This window comes from Oryctolagus cuniculus, chromosome 7 (genome assembly GCF_051225735.1).
Source record: "Oryctolagus cuniculus isolate XC-2025 breed Fujian yellow rabbit chromosome 7, ASM5122573v1, whole genome shotgun sequence".
Taxonomy (NCBI): Eukaryota; Metazoa; Chordata; class Mammalia; order Lagomorpha; family Leporidae; genus Oryctolagus; species Oryctolagus cuniculus.
The window spans coordinates 150212355-150232628 of NC_142873.1; the positions used below are offsets into that span (position 1 = coordinate 150212355).

General features: G+C 62.4%; 1 protein-coding gene across 4 annotated transcripts in view; it reads right to left on the reverse strand.

Annotated features, from left to right (window-relative positions):
- Positions 1-1095: 1095 nt before the first annotated feature.
- The window catches only part of ALPL (alkaline phosphatase, biomineralization associated), a 59641-nt gene continuing 40462 nt past the window's right edge, over positions 1096-20274 (reverse strand). For all 4 annotated transcript variants that reach the window (XM_051856744.3, XM_051856745.3, XM_089299227.1 and 1 more), the window contains 11 exons: positions 17506-17625; positions 17145-17260; positions 16079-16253; positions 15385-15560; positions 12026-12169; positions 10279-10348; positions 8352-8486; positions 6854-7045; positions 6411-6530; positions 2920-5807; positions 1096-1315 (listed from right to left, as the gene is read on the reverse strand). In XM_051856744.3, the coding sequence (XP_051712704.1) occupies positions 5542-5807; positions 6411-6530; positions 6854-7045; positions 8352-8486; positions 10279-10348; positions 12026-12169; positions 15385-15560; positions 16079-16253; positions 17145-17260; positions 17506-17625 (1514 nt within the window). In that variant the 3' untranslated portion in view covers positions 1096-1315; positions 2920-5541. The remainder of the gene's footprint in view (positions 1316-2919; positions 5808-6410; positions 6531-6853; positions 7046-8351; positions 8487-10278; positions 10349-12025; positions 12170-15384; positions 15561-16078; positions 16254-17144; positions 17261-17505; positions 17626-20274) is intronic.

Here is a 20274-nt window from a genome sequence, read left to right on the forward strand (position 1 = left end):
AGCCGCCAGCTGTGACACTGGCATCCCCTGTGGACGCCAGTTCAAGTCCCAGCTGCTCCACTTCCTACCCACCTTCCTGCTAATGGACCCGGAAAAGCAGCAGAAAGATGGCTCAAGTATTTGGGCCCCTGCCACCCACATGGGAGACCCAGAGAAAGCTCCCGGTGCCTGGATTCAGCCTGGCCCAGCCCTGGTCGTTGCAGCCACCTAGGGAGTGAACTGGGGTAGGGGATGGAAGATCTCTTTATCTCTGTCTCTTCCTCTCTCTGTAACTCTGCCTTTCAAATAAATAAATAAATATTTTAAAATATATATATATTTGAAAGAGGTACAGAGATGGCTGGCGCTGCGGCTCAATAGGCTAATTCTCTGCCTGTGGCGCCAGCACCCCAGGTTCTAGTCCCGGTCGGGGCACCGGATTCTGTCCTGGTTGCTCCTCTTCCAGTCCAGCTCTGCTGTGGCCCAGGAGTACAGTGGAGGATGGCCCAAGTACTTGGGCCCTGCACCCCATGGGAGACCAGGAGAAGCACCTGGCTCCTGGCTTTGGATCAGCGCAGTGTGCCAGCCGCAGCACGCAGGCTGCAGCGGCCATTGGGGGATGAACCAACGAAAAGGAAGACCTTTCTCTCTCTCTCTCTCTCTCTCACTGTCCACTCTGCCTGTCAAAAAAAAAAAAAAAAAAAAGAGAGAGAGAGAGAGAAAAGAAAGAAAAAGTTACAGAGAGAGAAAGAAAGAGATCTTCCATTCACTGGTTCACTCCTCAAACGGTTGCAACAGCCAGGGCTGGGCCAGGCTAAAGCCGGGAGCCAGGAGCTTCTTCCAGGTCTCCCACATGGGTGTAGGGGCCCAAGCTTTGGGTCATCTTCTACTGCTTTCCCAGGGAGCTGGATCAGAAGTGGCGCAACTGGGACTCGAACCGGTGTCCATATGAGATGCTGGTGCTGCAGGCTGCAGCTTAACCCACTATAACACAACACTGGCCACTAAACATATTTTTTTGAAAAATGACGCTCACTCTAGTCTAGAACCTTCCTTGGCTTCCTAGTGTCTTCAAGGTCAACCTCCAGCTGCTGCTGCTGCTGCTGCTGCTGCTGCTGCTTTTAAAGATGATTTTATTTATTTGAAAGTCAGAGTTACAGAGAGAGGTAGAGACAGAGAGAGAGGTCTTCCATCCGCTGGTTCACTCCACTGATGGCTGCAACGGCCTGAGCTGTGCCAATCCAAAGCCAGGAGCTTCTACCAGGTCTCCCATGTGGGTGCAGGGGTCCCAGCACTTGGGGCATCTTCTACTGCTTTCCCAGGCCATAGCAGAGAGCTGGATCAGAAGAGGAGCAGTGAGGAGCAGTCAGGACTTGAACCGGTGCCCATATGGGATGCTGGTGCTTCAGGCCAGGGCTTTAACCCACCGTGCCACAGCGCCGGCCCCGACCTCCAGCTTCTTGGGACCTTTCCAAGCTCATCTCTGCTCTGGTGCTCCCTGAATTCCCCTGGACCAGTTCGCCCTCAGTGTCCCTGCCCTTGCTAAGCCTCAGCACACTTGGTGCCTTCTCTGCCTCTGTGCCCACCTGCCGAGTACCCCTCCCTGCCCCCCAGCTCCTTGCTTCTCTACACGTGAGCTGACCTCAGGTGACCATTCTGTCTCCCACTGCACAGGGTGGGGCAGGGGTCACAGCTCCGGCTCCACCTCGCCTGCAGGGGCTTTAGTGTCAGAATACAGGGGATGCTGGGCGGGGCCAGACAGGAGCGCTCTACCCGCTCCTTACTCCTGCTGACCCTGAGAGAAACAGGGTCCACTGCTAGCCAGAGCTTCCGATGTTTCAAAAAAGCCATAGAGAGGAACTGGCATTGTGGCACAGCAGGTGAAGCCCCCACTTGCGATGCTGGCGTCCCATACTGGAGCGCCGGCTCCCGTCCTGATGCTTCCACTTCTGACCCAGGTCCCTGCTAACTGGGAAGGCAGTGCAAGGTGGTCCACGTACTTGGGCCTCTGCTAGCCACATGGGAGACTCAGATGCAGTTACTATTTCTGGCTTCAGCTTGGCCCAGATCCAGTGGTCAGGGCCCTCTGGGGAGCGAACTAGGGGATGCAAGATTCTCTCTCTCTCTGCCTTTCAAATAAACAAATTGATCTTTAAAAGCCTGAATTCCAGATCTTCTGTGAAATCTCTCGGTCTTCTGAGCGTGGTGGAAGGTGGACATTTGGCACGGTGATGTAGGACACTGCCCGGGCCTTCTGCGTCCTTGGACAGCGTGCCTGGGTCTGAGTCCCGGCTCTGTCCCCGGTTCCAGCTCCCTGCTGCTGACTCAAGTACTTGGGTCCCTGCTACCTACGTGGAAGACCCGGATGGAGTCCCCAACTCTCGGCTCCAGCCCAGCCCAGCTGCGACTGTTGAGGGCATTTAGGGAGTGATCTAGTAGATCTCTGTCTCTCTGCCTTTCAAATGAAAGGAGGGGAGCTCGTGGGGAGGTCCGGGGCGTGTGCTAGTCGGAGGCGACCAGAGCCTGCGTCCCACGTGGCGCACAGAAACCCAGGGAGGAGCGGCACCTCCTGCGGGGCGTGGCACAGGGCCTCTGGCCCGACGCCGGACGCCGGACGCAGGCAAGGCGAACACCTGCTCTGCCTCCGGCGCCGGGAGCAGCCCCCAGCCGAAAACTACATTTCCCAGTCTCCTTTGCGGCGGGGCGGGCTCCGGGCCGGCTCTCCCCGCTCGGAGGACGCGCGGCAGTGCGGAAGTGCCCTGTGCCACTTCCGGGAAAAGGGGCCGCTAGGCCGCGGTGCGAGTTCTCCCGTCTAGGTGCGGGAAGCGCGTCCAGAACGCGGAGGGGGCGGCAGAGCCACGGAGTGGAGAAGGGCTGGGTCCCATGGGGCGCCTGGCGGGGGGGCCCAGCCCGACGTTTGCGACAGCAACCGGTCCTTACCGTGTTAGCTTAGTGAGGTTCCTGGGTTTGGCTTTCGCAGAAGACAGGGCTGGCGCCGTGGATGGAAGAGGCGTTGTCAGCTCCCGGCTGTTGTTCCTCCCGAGACAGTGCACGTGGGTGCTGTCAGGGCAGCCTCTACTACTCAGGTGGCCGTGCGTGCCGGTGGGCGGAGCCGAGACCTCTGCCTGCACCCCCGGCTCGGATGAGGGCTCAGAGCCCAGCAGTTGGGCTGCGAGGCTGTGAATGACCCAGGCCCCGGGCCCAGCCTGGGAGAGGGCAACCTGGGAAGGCTCTGGGCCTCCGACACCGCCGCCATCCCTTGGCCTAGGTCAGGGCACGAAGAGCTGCTGGCTCCCGGCGGGGTCCTAAGCACTCGGTAGGTACCAGACAGGCACCGAGCTTTGGCAGGGGTTGCCGGGCAGTTTGTCCAAGTTCATGAAACCAAGAGATGTTGGACCCCGGGTGAGGATCCCAGCATGAGCCTCCAGCCCCATCCGTGTGTCCGCGTGTTTTCTGGCGTTCTGCCAATGCCGCGGCACCAGGCAGGGTCTTCGGGCTCCAGTGTTCCTTGTCCCGAGTAGCCCTTAGCCAATGGGAGCAGAGGTGAGGAATACACACCCTTGGGGTGCCTCCCCCCACCCCACAGCCACCTGATTCATGACGCCCCCTTTCTCAGCCTCCTTCCCTCCCCGGCCTCCCCATCTCGCACTGAATGTTCTCAAAGGATCGTCTCCGGGGCTGCCTTTGGGGAAACCCAGCCTGAGATGCAGAGTATGGTTTGCACACCTCTGAGCCCTGTGAATCGGTTTCGGGTGGTACTGTGAACGGTTAACGGTCGTGTGCTTACATATAACGTGGAAGGATTGTTCCAGAAATGATAATGTAGAGATACGGCAGAAATTGTGACGGCGGGGATGGGCTTAGCGCCCGAGGCTCGGCACGGGGCATCTCTGTCCTGGCAGGGACGTGCACCTGCAGCCTCTGTGTGCCTGCCTCTTGGCCAGGACTGCTCGGAAGCTGAGAGCACTCTGCCCGGTTTGCATTTTCCATCCTGACGCCTGCTTTCTCGTCTGAGTTCAGATTTGACCGGTATGTGTTCTAAGTCATCTGTTTGGGCTGCCGCAGGACCTGGCGCGCGGAGGTTTGGTCATGTATTGTAAACACATCAAGGCTGTCATTAAGTGTGGGAGCTCTGGAATCAGACCCGGTCTCAGATCCCAGCGCCACACCTTGGGGGATCCGGGTGCTCCTCCCACGCCCTTGTTGCCCTCATCTCTAAGCCTGGGTGAGGGGCCTTGGCTGCTGGTAAGAGTAAATGGCAGCGTGGCCTGTCGTAAGTGATCGGGGTTCAGGCAGCGAGGCACGAGGAGCGAACTTGGGGCGACCCTGTACTTCCCCAAGGTCCCCAGGCCCCATGCGTGAACGCCAGGCGCAGAAAGATGGCAGCCGCCTGGTGACGTGGAAGCTCTGTGGGGCCGGGGCCGTGTCTGTCTCCTTCACCGTGAGTTCTCAAGGCCTCCCACGGTGCCTACAGCACACGATGCCTGGACCAACTGAGCAGCTGCAAGGGGCCAGGGTCCATGGTGCTGTTGGCAAGTGCCACGCAGCAGAGGGGACCCCGGGCCCCCTTCAAGTCCTCCCTGCTGGGGGTCCTGGGGGGGCACTCTTCTTTAATCCTCACAGCAACCCAGGAGTGGGCTGCCTCCCATTCTACAGATAAGACGACTGAGACACAGACACACAACAGTTTGTCCAGAGTCACCCAGGTAATGAGCGCTGTAGGCTCTCCCTGCCCAACCGACCTGCACCCCCCGGACCCGGCGTCCACTCCCTCCCAGAGACAGGAGCTTATTTCAGTCTCTTCCTGACCACAAAGACTCGGCTCTGTCCTCAGAAATATTTGGAAAGTTTTATTTAAATGTTTTGTTGTTCCCTTTGAACCAGCACCAAAGAGAGAATTTTTTTTTCTTTTTTTTTTTTTTTGCCGTTCCAAACAGGAGAGTCGCTTCAGAGAGGAGCTGGCCCGTATGTTTGCGGCTGGGCGTGGGTGCCCCACTGGGTGGCTCTTCCAGCCCGGCCCCCCCCTGGGGTGGACGCCAGTCCCAGGAGGTGGTTTCCTGGGAGCCCTGGGCAGCCTTGGCGGGAGCCCTGGACACCCCTGCGGGGTGGGGGTGGGGGCTGGGCATGGGCACAGGGCCATGAGCATGACCGGGCCCGGTGAGTTCCAGAGGGGAGATGGGAGTGGGAGCTCGGATCCGGAACCTTCCGTGGAGGCCGCAGGGCTTCTGGGCCTGAAGAAGTATATTTGCTAGAAAAATAAGATGCTTTGGGCATTTCTGCAGTCTGTGCTCTCTGCCTGTCCAAGAGAAACCTACCCTGTTGGCCAAAGGGCAGAGGAGAGGGAGGGGAGGCAGGAGGCCAGGCACTGGCCCCGTGGAGGATTCCATACAGGAGTGAGCTGGGCAGCAGACTTTGGTTCCTGGGTCCCCTTTCTGGCAGGTGCAGAGGCAGCAGTGGCCTCAGCCTCCCCGCCCCCTGAGGTGTGGGCTGTTGGGCAGTGGGCAGCACCGGGAGAGGAGGCTGCAACTGTCCTGGGCTTGTGGGTGTCCGGGCCTTGGGCCCTCAGAACAGGACGCTCAGGGGGAGGAGGGTCAGCGGGAGGAGCAGGGCGCCCGGGGCAAGGCTGCCGGCAGAGCTGGCCCAGGCACAGTGGTCCAGGTTGGCGCCGATGCAGGCTGCGTAAGCCATCACATGAGGGATGTAGTTCTGCTCGTGGACACCGTGCAGCAGGTGCGCCATGGGGCCCTTGGCGAAGACGGCCACATCCTCCCCGCCGTGGGTCTCATGGCGCAGGGGCACAGCGGACTGGGCCTGGTAGTTGTTGTGAGCTGGGGGTCAGAAGGAAGACATGCTGAGAGCCTGCCAGGGTCTCCGTCCCCCTGCCTGGCCGGCCTCAGTGCTCCCATGAGGGCCTGCGGCTCAGTGCGGAGAAGGCATTTCCCCCAGGGCCGTGGGATTCAAACCTGAGTCTGCCCGACACAGCAGCCTACACTCTCTACCCCCCCCCCCCCACTGAAAAACACGCGTGAAAAAGAATGGCGTGGGAGCCGTCTGATCTGGAGTCAGCCGACAGAGAGACTGGCCACTGGCATCACCACGGAGGAATCCAGAACAAAGGACTGTGCACCAGTATGGAACTGGGCTAACTGGGAAGCCTCAGGCGTGGGAGCAGCATGCAGCCAGCAGCAGCCGCCGTGTAACACACCCAGCACCTGCACCTGCCTAACCCTGCGAAGCTCTCAGAGCCCCGTGTGGGGTGGCGGGAGGGGCTGAGCGTTCTGCGCCCAGGGTCCCAGGGCTGCCTCACTGTGACGTTCAGTTGTGGCTGTTTGGACTCAAGTCCTGGCTGCTGACCAGAAGCTTACGCTGTGTCCCCAGGCTCCTCCCCGAGGGGCGCCCTCCCCCTCCCGCCCTGGCCGGGGCGCTCTCACCGTAGTCCACCATGGAGACGTTCTCTCGCTCGCCGCCCACCACCTTGTAGCCTGGCCCATTGCCATACAGGATGGCAGTGAAGGGTTTCTTGTCCGTGTCGCTCACCATGGGGGCCAGGCCTGCACAGGGACGGAGCACAGGGAATCCAGCCCCAGCCCCCAGCCCGGGCACTCGCTGGGCTTCCCCCTCCCTTCCACCACCCACCCGTCTTCTCTTCCTCCCACCCACTGTCCATGGGGCCAGCCCCCCACCGCGCCCACGCACACAGCTCACTCCATCCCTCATCCCGTGTCCTCCCACCCACCCGTTGCCAGCACCTTTCCCCCCTGCTGTGTTACTGAGCAGGTGCCCGGGCTTGCTCCTCCCACCCACTCATGCTCCCAGACGGGCAGACAGAGACCCTGGGCGTGCCCCGTGTCCCCACCAAAGGAAGCCCGCTTACCAAAGATGGAGTTGCCACGGGGCGTGTATCCTCCAAAGGTGAACACGTGGGAGTGGTCAGCGGTGACCACGGTCAGGGTGTCTTCCAGAGAGGTCATGGTGCCGGCCTTCCCGATGGCCCGGTCCATCTCCACGGCCTCATGCAGCGCCTGCTTGGCCTTGCCCTCGTGGTGCCCGTGGTCAATCCTGCCTCCTTGGGACACCAAGGCCTCAGTGAGCGGGGGAAGGGGAGCCGTGCATCCCCCAACCCCATGGCCCTCCCCTGGGTTAACCGTTCTGTGACAGAGAAGGATGGTACCCTCTGCCAGGAGCTGCTCTGGGCCTGCCCCACACCTGCCACCCTCTGGCAGCCACGCAGCTGCCAAGGGACCAGAGAGGGAGCAGTCAGGGCCAAAGCACACGTGTGAGAAGCGGACTGGAAGTCAGATGTGACTCCTTCGGAAGCCCCTGGTTTTCCATGAGCCCTCAGTGCCTGGGTGGGGTCTGCAGGCTTCTGCAAGTGCCATGCCACCTCCCCCGTGGTGAGGGCAGGGGCCTGGCTTCAAGCTTGGCCCACGGCTGGGGCAGGGTGACCTTAGGGAACGCTGCCTGGCTGGACACGCCCAGCTCCAAGGGTCCTGAGCCTGGGCGCCAGGCCGCCTGTCTTCCCACCAGGCTGCGCCTGGCCGCTGGCCGGGCAGGCTGGCCGGGCGGGGCCTCCCTTTGTTGTGGCTGCGGGAGCAGCTGGCCTGGTGGGCCCGGCCTGGCCCTGCTCACAAGCTCACGAGGAGGACAGCTCCCAGGGGAGCCCACGCTCGCCGCCGCTGGTTCCTGGCTGGTTCCTCAGCAGCACAGGCCTGTTGAGGGCCAGGCCGAGACCACTGAGCTTCAGTGGGAGTTTGGCAAGAAAGCAGCCAAGCTGGGCTGGCGGCCGCTGGCCCCCGGAAGGTGGAGGTGCCCAAGTCCATAAGTGCACACGGTGAGGGTGCATGTACACGCAGATCTTGGCAAGGCAGCACGAGCGTCCACGGAGGCCCGGCGTTGCAACTCGGAATCCTGATGGCTTCCTCATCCTTCCTGTTACCCGGGCCATTGTGTAATCACAAGAGTGATAAGCACAGAAACACGGAGGATGTATTCTCTGCTGGGTCCTGGTCCAAGTACTCCGTGTCTCTGGTCTCTCCGTGCAGGCTGATCGCCCTCCCCCGGGAGGGGAGGATTTTTGGCCTCCTTTTACTGAAATGTACAGGTGCGGGTCACACGGCCAGCAGGGGGCAGCACCAGGACAAGAACGGAAGCCCAGACAGCACTGAGAACGCCTGGGCATGCAGGCAGGTAGGCCAGGACCCTCTGAGGGGGGAGGTCTCAGAGACTCCCCGGAAGGAGGAAGCTGCCTCCTCTCTCAGGAAGCCTTCCTGGACTGCATTCCTGACCTGCCACAGCGCCCTCCCCCAACCCCCAAACCCATCCTCTCCAAGGGGACGGTTTCCCGAAGCTCCTTCCCAGGGCGGGCGCCCTACCTTCCACCAGCAGGAAGAAGCCTCGGGGGTTCTTCTTCAGGATCTTGATGGCCACCTCCACCATCTCGGAGAGCGACGGGTCAGTGATGTTGTTCCTGTTCAGCTCGTACTGCATGTCCCCCGGCTCAAAGAGACCTGAGGGCGGCACCAGGCGACAGGCCTGCTGATGGCCCGAGGCACCCCCAACACAGGTTCACCACCTCCAACTCGGGGGTGGAGTGGGGCTTATCTGGTGGCTCTTTGGGGCCCACAATTCCTTTCATCTTCACAACCAGAACCACAGTGGGGGAGGGGGATCACTATGCCCATTTTTCAGAGCAGGAAGACCGAGGCTCCGAAGGGCTTGATAACCTTGCCATTCTTAACTAGGATTCAAGTCTGTGACTATACCTGGAGCATGGAAGGCCCAGGACACGGCACTGTGGCCTGGACTCCGTGGGGCAGCTGGGGCATGTGCCCCATCACAGGTCGCGGCTGGAGGGCACGGCGGGCTGCACAGTGAAGCAGCCAGGGGTTGGCATCAAGCCCCTTCTGCTCCTGAGCTCGGGTTTCTCCCTCGTGCATAGCCCCTGCCCCGTCACCAGCTTCTGTGTCTCGCTGTTTCGGGCTCTGGGCATCTTCCCAGAACACCTCGCCCTCCCATGAGTGAGTAGGCTTGCAGCCAGACAGCAGCTCCAGCAAACAGAGGTCCACACACAGTCCTGAGCGCTCAGGACGCACGAGGAGCCAACCTCCAAGAGGGCACCGATAGCCACACCTCCCGGAAGTCATGCCCACAGGGGCGAGGGAAGCCCTGCTATTCCTGGGGAAGACGGCCCAGATGGTGCCAGGAGATTTCCAGGGCCAGGGCTCTGGCTCGGGCCTGGCACCCTCTGGGGTCTCTGGGGGAAGCCAGCCAACAACGGAGGTCACCCTGCCGGCCACAGGAGCAGCCGAGCTGCAGCCCTGGGCAGGTCTATAGATGATTGCGACCTCGTGAGACCCAGCCAACTCCTGACCCGAGAAACTCCGACTGATAAATGTTTCCTCTTGCTTAAACGGCTTCCAGATGCCTCGTTCCACAGCGATCTTAATAACGGATCACTGAATGGGCATGACAGCCCCAGGCAGACGCTGCCACCACGCCCTTTGATAAGACACGTCACCCCCCTTCCTAGAAGAAGAAACTGAGGCACCCGCAGGGGAGGCCCTTGCCCAAGGTCACACGGCGTACAGTGGCCGAGTGGGACCAAACCCGGCCTTGGGTCATCTGACCCTCGCGTGGCACTCGGGCTGCAGGGGCACCTGCACAGCCCCACTCGGCCCACAGCTGGTGCCGAGGGTGCACCAGGCCACCCAGGCGAGCATAGAGCTGGGTGTGTGTGTGTGGGGGGGTCCCCTCCTGCTCCACTGACCCCGCCAGGACCCAGAGCTGTGCCCTTGGCAGATTCTGCTCACAGCGGCAGGTGGGAGAAGCCCTGACCCTCCACCTGGTACCTGGTGGCGGCACTCAGGGTCCTGCTCCACCAAGCCTCCTGGGTCCAGACTCGGTCTGGGGCCCCGCCTGCTTCACCTTCTCCGGGGAGGGACAACCGCCTGTTGGGACTGACAGAGACAACTTAGCTGGTTCCGGCCTCGGGGCCACACAGCAGAGCCGACTCCAGGTCCCCACTCTACAGCACAGCAGCCTGTAAGTCCCAGATCCCAGGCAGGGTGAGGCTTGCCCAGGTCAGGCCATTATGGGCTGCGTCCCAAGCTGCAGGCCACTCCCCTGTGAGCTTCCGGTTCTTGGGTTTCTCCTCGTGCCTGATGGGGCCGGGCTGGGGCTGGGGCCCGTGCCAGCCTCATCCCATGAACCAGAACCCCCCACCTTGCCCCTCCCAGGCCCTTGGAGTCTGAGAGCAAAGGCCCCTAAATGGCCACTGGGCACTCCACCCCCTGCACTTACCCAAGAGGTAGTCCACAGTGTAGGGGTCAAGGGCCAGGAGTTCAGTGCGGTTCCAGACAAAGTGGGAGTGCTAGGAGGAAGGGCCTGTGTCAGCACCTGTAGGGGCCGGAGGACCCGCCCCCGCGGACTCCGAGGCTGGGGCACTCGACTGTTTCCTCCTGCCATTTAAGATGCTCCCCCCACCCCCGCCGACATGCCTGACCTTCAGAAATGACAAAAACAAGGACAGTTACGAGGCCTAACGCAGCCAGGGCCTGATCTGCCCCGGGTCAGGGAGGAGGATACCAGGCAGGTGGACTGCGGGGCAAAGAAGAGGCAGGTGCAGGTGTCCAGGGGTGCCCACTGTGGGTGCGAGCCGTGAGTCTGGGGCTGTGGGGAGCCGGAGAAGGAGCAAAGCCTCAGCTCTGGTTTGGCGGCTCATCTAGGAGGGGGGTAAAGGAGGAGCTGCCTCCCCCGGGGCAGGACCACCGCGGGGAGAGGCTGGCGGGCAGGCCATCCCGCCCGGCGCTGGACTGCAGGTCCCAGCACTGCCACGAACCAACTGTGTGTCCTCTAGGGAGCCCCTCGCCCTCTCTGGCAAAGGCCTTGGCATCAGAGGTTTCCACACATCAGGGGCTGCTGGGGGAGGGGCAGGGGGAGCTAAGCAAGTGGGGGTCCACTCCCAGCCCTGGTTCCCTGAGGCAGCTTTCCTATTTTCCCAGCCCATTTTACAGATGAGGGCACTGAGGCGCATGTGCAGACACAGCCACTCCGAAGCAGTAAGGAGGGAACCGACCCCAGATCCCACTCTTGGGGCACCTTTTCTAGGAATGTGTGGTCTAGGTGGGCCCAAAGGCGCTACACCACCTAGCTGGCTCAGGGCCGTGGACTGGGCCCCTTCTCCTGACCTGAGCCCCAGGGTAAGCACCCTGCCTAGGTAGAAAGGACCAGGCTCCACGAGGAGAAACTGAGGCCGGGCAGGGAGAGGTCTCTGCTCAGGCCAAGAAGGGGCCCCGGGCTGGCCTGAGCTAACTCACAAGGAATGGAGTGGGTTCAGAGCTGCCCAGTCCCACGCCTCCCCCGACCCCGGCCCCCGCCTCCCTCTTGGCCCAGCCTCATCCCACAAGGCCTCTGGGGGGGGCCGCCCTGGAGCCCTGAGAAACCCAAGCCCAGAGTGACATCAGAGCGGCTGCCAGGCTGCTCCCACTGTCTTCAGCAGACCACAGTCATTTCCAGACCCCAGCGGCCCGGCCGGCCGCAGCGCAGATTTAAAGGGCCAGAGGCCGCCCCAGAGAGCCACAGCTTGGGGCCCTTCCCAAGCCCCCTCCTCTCATCCCCAGCCCTCTCCCTTCCCCAGGCCAAGGGGGATGCCCTGTGGGCTCCTTTGCTCCCAGGCCTTCTGGGACCCCTCGTGGGGCCTCCCTACACCCTCCTCCTGAGAGCTGGGAGTTCTTTGGCCCCACCCTGTGGTCTGTCCCCTCTGGGTGCCTGCAGGTCCCACGTTTCCCACCATCTAGCCCGCAGCGTTCCCTGGGTCCTTGACCATCTGACTCATGCTTTGTGACCACACACGTGGGTGCGCAGGGTGGCTGAGTTTCCACGAGGGTCTTCCTGGGCCCGGCGGCCTCCCAGGGGAGGGGACTCCCGGATTCCCTGCCAGGTGCCAGTCATCCCTCTGCTGAACCACTCAAGGCCCCCACTTGACAGAAGGGAACACGGAGGCCGGGAGAGCGTCACGCAGCCCCACCTCTGGACCTGAACCTGCTACCTTGTGCCTGGGCTTGAAGCTCCTCCAGATGTCCACGAGGTCCAGGCCGTCCAGTCTCGTGCCCCTGGCCTTCTCGTCGACCTCATACTCCACGTCAGTTTTATTTTTGGGATACATATACTTGCGGCCGCCACCCATGATCACCTGTAGGAGACAGAGCCATCAGGACACCAGGGTTCCAGGCCATCCTCTGGCTCAGTGGCCGAAGCCTGGGCCCCCTGGACTCAGGCACCCAGAGCACTCCACGGATACTGTTCCACAGATACTTCACGGATACTGGCTGGGTCCTGGGCTCAGGCCTCTCTAGGCCTCCAGTGTTCAGCTAGGGGATGTGAGATCGTGTCTAAGGGGACTGTGGACTGGGGCTTCTGGGTCAAACATCCAAGATGCTGCTCACCTGCCCCCCAACCCTGGCTTTCTGGAAGCCTGACCCCTAAGTCCCCCCTGGAGAGGAACAAGACACTTAGAGGCTGTCAGGCACTGAGCACTTAAGACACACGAGCCCACGTGACCTGGTACTGGAACCACAGGGCCATGTGTGCCACGTGGGTCCCAGATACAGAAATGAAGCAGAACTGTGACTTCATGCCCCCAAGGCCGCACTGCCAGTGAGCGGCAGAGCCAGCACCTGAGCCCTGAGCTACTTGGAGTCCGGCCCCAGGGCCTGCTGCATCCAAGGTGCCAGGACGGGGGCTCCAGGAGCCTCGTCTCCCACAGAGAAAGGCAGGATGCACTGGCGGAGGCCCCAGCCGGGAGGTCTCCGGGGCAGCCCAGCTGGGAGCCAGCCGGCCGCAGCCTGGGCAAACAGTGGGGCTGGCCCCGCGGCTGTGTAGTCACTGCCGGGCTAATTTTACCCAGCGCGGCTGCTGTGTGCGGCAGACGGACGCGGGACTGTTTGTTTTCCTTGGGAGTCCATGTTTGAAGTCCTGACTATTTTTAAAATGGGGGCCAAGAGCATAACAGCCGCCGCCCGTGGTGACCACCACACCGGTGTCCTTCTGTCACCGCGGGCGCCAGCCCAGGCCACTGCCCCTGGCTGACACCTTGGGAAAGCAGAGCCCAGCTGAGGCTGGCCCGGATCCCCCATTCCATTCCCAGACCCCTTTTCTACTTTGCTCTCTTGGAGCCTAGGTTGTATGGGGAAGACGGGGAGCCAGGTGGCCAGCCCCATGGTCAGGGGGGTGGCAGGTGCCTTAGCACTAGCCTGGACGCTGGGCCCCTGGGAAGGCTTACAGATGAGACATGGGTTTGAATCCTGATTCTGGTGCTCATTGGCCAAGGGTATGTCACCCAACCATGCTGAGCCTCAGTGTTCTAGTCTATAAAATGGGGGCTGCCCCTCCCCCCACCCCAGGCCAGGCCTGTCACAGGAGTCACTGCAGAGTCCAGCGTGGTCCCCAGCACCCCCGGGCAGGCTTCCAGGGGGCGGTACTCGAGCTGCCAGGCCTCACTCCCAGCCACAACCAGGCGCTCTGGGGGCGGGGCAGGCTGTGAGGGGAAGGCGCGAGGGACCCCAGGCCACAGGACCCATGTCTCCCAGCGTTCCCACAGAACCTGACCCCTGGGCATTTTCCAGTGGAAAACGAAGGCCCCAGGCTTCCCGTCCCCAGCAGGGCCTGCACCCGGGCTCATTAAACTTCCAAATAACAGACTGGCATCGGGCTTTGGGCTTTGGGTTTGTGTCTTTCTTCTTTTTTTAAGCAAAAGATATTTATTTTTAGGGTGGCCATCAGGATTTCTCTTTCATGTGCAGTTGGGGGGCTGGGGGCTTGTGGGGCGGTGGGCTGGAGAGGCAGAGGGAGCTGGGAGAGAAAAGGAAGAGAGAGCAGGGAGGAGTAGGATGGTCCCACCCAGGTCCACCCTCTCCCTGCTCGGCTCGCACTCCCCACGCCCCCCGAGGACCCCCTCCCCCAGCCTGAACTGTGGTCCCTCTGTCCCTGAAGCGCCTGACCCCGTCTCGGGCTGGCCCGCCAAGCTCGGCAAGCACAGCCCGTAATTACAGGCTGTGTGTGCACAAATGTTTCCCCATCCGTGACCTCAGCGCGGCCTCCAACAGCTGGGGCCGAGGCAGCCGGGGAAACCGAGGCCCAGGGAGGACAGTGGCCCCAGGCTGGTGGCTGCCCCCGAAGAGGGGTTGGCAGGTCCACTTGTCCTGAAATGGGGTGCTGCGGCCACTGCTTGGAAAAGGGGGGTATGGGTTCACAGAGGCGCCAGTGGCACCTGGAAACTCAGGGGGACAGCAGACAGGTGAGTCTGTCCAGGAGCCGGGAGAAACAGGTGAAGGGTGGCTGGGATGTGGGGCTTTCTCTGGGCCTCGCTGAACCCCATCCCAGGCTCAGCTCCTCCCCCCAGTAGATGACACAAGCCAGAGCGCTCACTGAGGAGTGCAGAGACGTGCTGTCTGCACCCCAGGCCTGCTCAGGGGAAGTGCGTGTTCTGGGCCACAGGACGTGGGGTTCACACGGAAACGCTACCATTTTTCTGGGCACTTCCCCACAGGGATTACTTTATTTGCTTCTTGCAATCTGAGCTCTGTGAGGGAGACACAGTCCACAGAGGGAGGGCTCAGAGAGGCTAAGCAGCTGACCCAAGGTCACACAGCTAGCAAAAGCCTGGGCAGGGACAAGAACCCAGGAATTTTCATCAAGTGAGCCTGCGCTAACCGCTGCATCTGCCAGCTCTCTCTGAACCTGCTGCTGAACGTACACACGCATGCCTTTCTGTGCATGCGTGAACACGCAAGGCAGGCACTCCCCTTGCTCAGCCACTGTGCAGCCCATCTCCTGGGGGGGGGGCATAGCGCCAAGTTCCAATTTACGGAATAATCCCCAGGCGCCTGGTTTCTGGGGTGCGGTGGGCACGTGAGGGGTCACTCCACAGCCACACCGCAGAGAAACCCTCCAGTGCCTGCCTGCCCCAACCACAAATCCCCTAATGGGCTGGGAGCCCTCCCAGGTGTGTGGGGGGCCGGGCCAGCCTAGGCCTGAGGGCTCCCGCCCACCACAGGCCCCGCCTCACGGCGCCCGCGCCCGCCCCGGCCACGCCACAGGCCCCGCCTCACGTCGCCCAGGCCCGCCCCGGCCACGCCACAGGCCCCGCCTCACGTCGCCCAGGCCCGCCCCGGCCACGCCACAGGCCCCGCCTCACGTCGCCCAGGCCCGCCCCGGCCACGCCACAGGCCCCGCCTCACGTCGCCCAGGCCCGCCCCGGCCACGCCACAGGCCCCGCCTCACGGCGCCCGCCCCGCCCCGGCCACGCCACAGGCCCCGCCTCACGTCGCGCGCGCCCGCCCCAGCCACGCCACAGGCCCCGCCTCACGTCGCCCGCGCCCGCGCCCGCCCCGGCCACGCCACACTCACGTCAATGTTCCGGATGTTGTGCATGAGCTGATAGGCGATGTCCTTGCAGCCCTGGCTCAGGGCCTCCGGGGGCATCTCGTTGTCCGAGTACCAGTCCCGGTCAGCTGAGTGGGCATAGGCGGCACTGGGAGTGGCGTGGTTCACTCTCGTGGTGGTCACGATGCCCACGGCTTTCCCTGGGGTTCAGGGTGGGGAGGGGTTGGCTTCATATGCCATGGGGTGGCCTGGCTGCTCTCTCTCCCACCCCAGCTGACCACTGGCCTTTGTCAGTTCCGCTGACCACCTGGGCCTCGGCCTTCCCGTGTGTGCACAAGGCAGGGGTGGCTGCTGCCGTGAGCCCCTCCCCCTCCCCACACCCGGAACTGTGAGCACTCGGGCCGGAGTCCTCCCTTCCACCTGGGATCATACAGAACCCCGCTCCGCAGGGGCCCTCCAGGGCTCTGAGGTGGAGTGTGGGGCAGCCACGTTACGTTCACGGCCATCTCACGGTCAAGATGAGAGACTCGGGGACGGGACCTGAGCTCAGAGCCTAGGAGCCGCCCCTGGCGTGGCGGGGACCCCAGGCCCGTGTCCCAGATGCCCAGCGCATCAGAGCTGGAAGCCGCGAGGGCTTCTTTCTCCACCCTCTCCCCACCGTCCAGGTGGAGAGGCTGAGGTCAGACGGGCAGGCAGCCGAGCCGCTCCTGCCACTCACCGGCATCCTTGGCCCAGCGCAGGATGGAGGTGACCTCGTTGCCCTGCGTGGTGTTGCACTGGGAGCGCTGGGTCGCCGCGCTCACCCCCACGGTGCCCTCATTGGCCTTCACGCCGCACAGGTAGGCGGTGGCGGTGCCTGCGCTGTCGGGGACCTGCGCGTTGGTGTTGTAGGTCTGCGGGTGGGAAGCAAGGGTCAGGAGAGGGCCGGCCTCACCCCTACCTCTGCTCACCTCCAAGGGGACGGGGAGGTGCGGCACACGGGGAGGCCCCTGCAGGCCAGGCTGAGCCCTGCTGCTGCTTCCTGTACCTATAACCCAGGCCTTGGCTCGGGCGGCAGGAAGGGTGGGTCCTGACTCTCCAACATATGGAGAAGTGTTTGGCGGCAGAGCAGGGGTCAGGGCAGGTCAGCGAGGCCTCTCTCGGGCTGTGGGGCTGCGGGAGCCGACACAGAGTGGGCCAGCAGGTGAGTCCTGGAGAAAGGGGGGGGGCGCAGGAGAGGGAGGGCCTCTCTCACAGAGCCCTTGAAGCCGTCGGCCTGTCCCCTTCCCCAGCAGCCTGACAACTCCTGGAAGGCACAGGAAGCCCCGCGGTCGCTGTGACCAGTGTCTGGGGGACGTTATGTAACCCCTGCCAGTAACAAGGTGCCAAACAGCGTTAGCATGAACACGCCGGGAGAGAACCTGAACTGCGTGCAGAGACCGCCCGGCAGGAGTCTGTTGCCACCAGACACAACAGCAGGTGCAGCCAATCTGCGGGGTCAGAGGTCAGCAAGGGGAGGGGCTAGGGCAAGGGGACCGCTGGCCGCAGAGGTGCTATAGCTTGCCCCGGATGCTGGTCGGGCAGCTTGGGAAATTACCGCCGCGGCTTGCACATCCTTTTTTTTCTTTCTTTTTTTTTTTTTTTAACTGTATGTTTCACGTCAATAAAAAGATTTTTGACCTCCAAGAGTTAAAAGCCTCCAGAAGTGCCGCTGCTCTGCTTCCTTCACAGTGGCCGGGGACCCAGCGGGCCGACTGAGCCCTGGGAGCCTCAGGCTGGGGCGGGGGCTCTGGGCTGCAGCTCACCTTGGAGAGGGCGACGAAGGGGAACTTGTCCATCTCCAGCCTGGTCTCCTCCCCAGGGTTGTGGTGGAGCTGACCCTTGAGGATGCGGGCGGCTGTCACCGTGGACACACCCATCCCTGCGGGCAGTGGGGAGTGGGGGCTTCAGTCTCCTGGCACCCAGAGCTCCCCAGTTGGGTGCCAAGGCAGGCTGGGGCAGGGGGCACCAGAGCACGGCTCTCCTTCCCCCTCTCCCCTCCCCGGACCCAGACCTCTTGGGCCTGCAGCCTGACCGCCCCTCGCGCAGAGCGCCTCCCCCAGCCCACCTCCCCAGGCCCCTCCCCCAGCCTGCCTCCCCAGGCCCCTCCCCGGGCCCCGGGCGCACCGTCTCCCAGGAACAGGATGACGTTCTTGGCCACCTTGGTGTTGAGCTTCTGGAGCCCCAGGGCATTTTTCAGGGTCTGCTGGGCTTGGTCCCGCCAGTACTTGGGGTCCTTCTCTTGCTCTGTGCAGAGAGAGGGGCAGTCAGTCCGCCCCCGGGTCGCAGATCCCCCACACCTCACTGCTGAGGGCCGGGAGGCCTGAACTCGGAGGAGAGCACGCCAGTGGCTCACCTCAGACACACCTCGTGACCGCAAACACGCGCCAGTCAACGGCCGCAGACGAGCCTGCGGACCCGGCGTCTCCTCCCCACGTTTCACGAGGCTCAGAGACACCGAGGGACTCACCCAAGGCTGCACAGCACAGGCAGACATGGGCAAAACCGGGCTTTCCTCCAAAGCCCACGCTGTCTCCTTGCAGCCCTGCTGTGGCAGCCACTGAACAGGTGCAGAGAAGTTAGCCGGGTGATGCTCAACCTCCTCCTGGAACAAACCCCTTCCAATGCTGCCTTCAGTTTAACGAATCGGGTGTGAGATAACTGCCCAGCCTCACTGCTGCGTCCCTGGCCCAGCACTGCACAGTGCTCCGTGGTTCTGAGATCAAGCAAGAACTACAAAGTCCTCTCTCGCTGTCTCGCTCTCTCGCTGTCTCTCGTGCAAGCGGTCAACAATCAAGGCCCCCACCAAGGAGCCTGGATTCAAGTCCTGCCTCTGAGGCTGGGCTCCAGCCCCTGCTAACGCAGACCCAGAAGGCAGCAGTGACGGCTCCGGTATTTGGGTTCCTGCCACCCTTGTGGGAGACCTGGGGAGTGAACCGGCTGATAGGAGCTCACTCTCGCTATCTCTCTGCCCCTCAAATAAATCAGTATCTTAAAAAGTATTTAAAGAAAAACCCCAAACCGCTGCTGTGCCAAGTCCCTGGTTATGTGGTTGTCAGCTCCCTGAGAGGCACTGGGGGCTGAGAGCCGGGCCAGAACCCTCTCCTCTGGCTCCCCCGGGGCCATGTTGCTTCCTGGGACGGGGGCGGAGCAGCTCTCCCTCTGCACACGCACGGTTTCTGCTTCGCACGCAGCGCCAGCCCCGTGCATCCTCCCAGCAGCCTGAGCGAGTGGTGCTACCACCGCCTCCACACTAGGAGAGGAAGAACCGACGTGGGGCCCAGAGAACTGGAGACCCTCACGCCCACGCGGCAATGCCCCTGCCCTGGGGAGCCGGAAGGCCCAGGCACCCCCCATGGCCCTGCCCCACAAAGCCTCCCCTTAGGCCACAGCCACCTCTGTTATGGGCCTCGGCATCTTGATCTTTATCCCAAGTTGTTGCCTCCACAGAGATAAGAATTCAAAGCAGAGGCATCCATTCGGTGCACACGCAAGAGCAGGATTTATTTAAGGGAGAGTGGACATTCATGCGTGAGTGTGGGCCACTCCACAGGACACGCCCATCATGAGTGGGCCAGGGAGTTGCCTCTGAGGAGAGAGAGGGAGAGGAGGCCCAAGAAGGGTCCCCACGCACGGTCATGGGCGAAAGAGGACCCTTCCTTGTTATCAGTCTCTTATGAGATACAGGGTGGTGCCTTAACTCAACAAATGGGGTAGGGTCTTAGCATGCATGGATTTCTGGGACTTTACGGCCCCTCCACGTGGAGCTTAACTTCCTTGTGGCCGTCCTGGTATCTCCTCCCTCCTGGTGCGGGGGACACCCAGGTGCATCCCGGAAAGGTGGCTGTATTAGACTGACAGGTGAGTCACCGGGCAGGGCTGGCAAACATTCCAGCTCACGTATTTCTATGTAACCCCCCACCTAGCTTCCGCATATCACCTGCACCTCACCAGACAGCCCAGGATCCAACTCTGTCCTGCAGATGTCTGCTGAGGTCCCCCATGCCAGACCTCGCAGGCAGAGTCTCCAGCTGGAAACCTGGAGCCCCCCCCACCTTCTGTCCAGCCAGGTGCCCTCAGGCAAGTCCCTCCCACCCCCGCGTCTGCCCCAGGAAACCAGGGAACAGTAGCAACCGCAGGCAGCTACAGGCCAGCGTGCCGGGCCAGTGGTTTGGATCAGAGGCTCCCCCGTCTTGGGCTGGCCCTCCCCGTTCCTGCCTTCCTCCGTGAACACACCACACCACAAAGCCTTTGGTCACACGGCCTCCCCAGCCACGTGGTGCCATCGAGGTGGAGAAGGCACACACTTCCCCCCACCCCTGCCGGCTGTCCACCTGTGGCCTGGCACATCCCGGGGCTGGGTGGACGTCAGCTCCCCTCTGTCCCTGCTGGACGGGGAGGTGGGCAAGGGCAGAGCCCTTGTCTCTGTCACCAGAAGCACCCAGGGTTGTCCCCGAGGAGGATTTAGTAGGGGACAAGCTGACCTCCTCCTCAGAACCAGTTTAAAGCAACGAAGGTTTGGACAGCTGAGTGCCCCGTGGCTACTGTTTCTGGGGACTGTGCAATGACACGGGCAGAGACAGGGTGGCCGGGAGAGCATGGTCAGTACATGCGGTGAGCTGCCACACGCACGCTGTTCAAAACCGGCATAATGTGTCCAGTTCGGCAGGGGTAAGCCTGGTCGTGCCCTCTGCTATGGGAGGGGCACAGAGGCGCTCTCTTGATCTAGATGGTGGCCACAGGGGAAGAAATACATGTAAATTTCATCGCGTGGTACACGTCGAAGTCCGGGCCATTTACTGTAAGTCAGACCTAAGGTTAAAAAGAAGAGGCCGGTGCCGCGGCTCACTAGGCTAATCCTCCGCTTTGTGGCGCCGGCACACCGGGTTCTAGTCC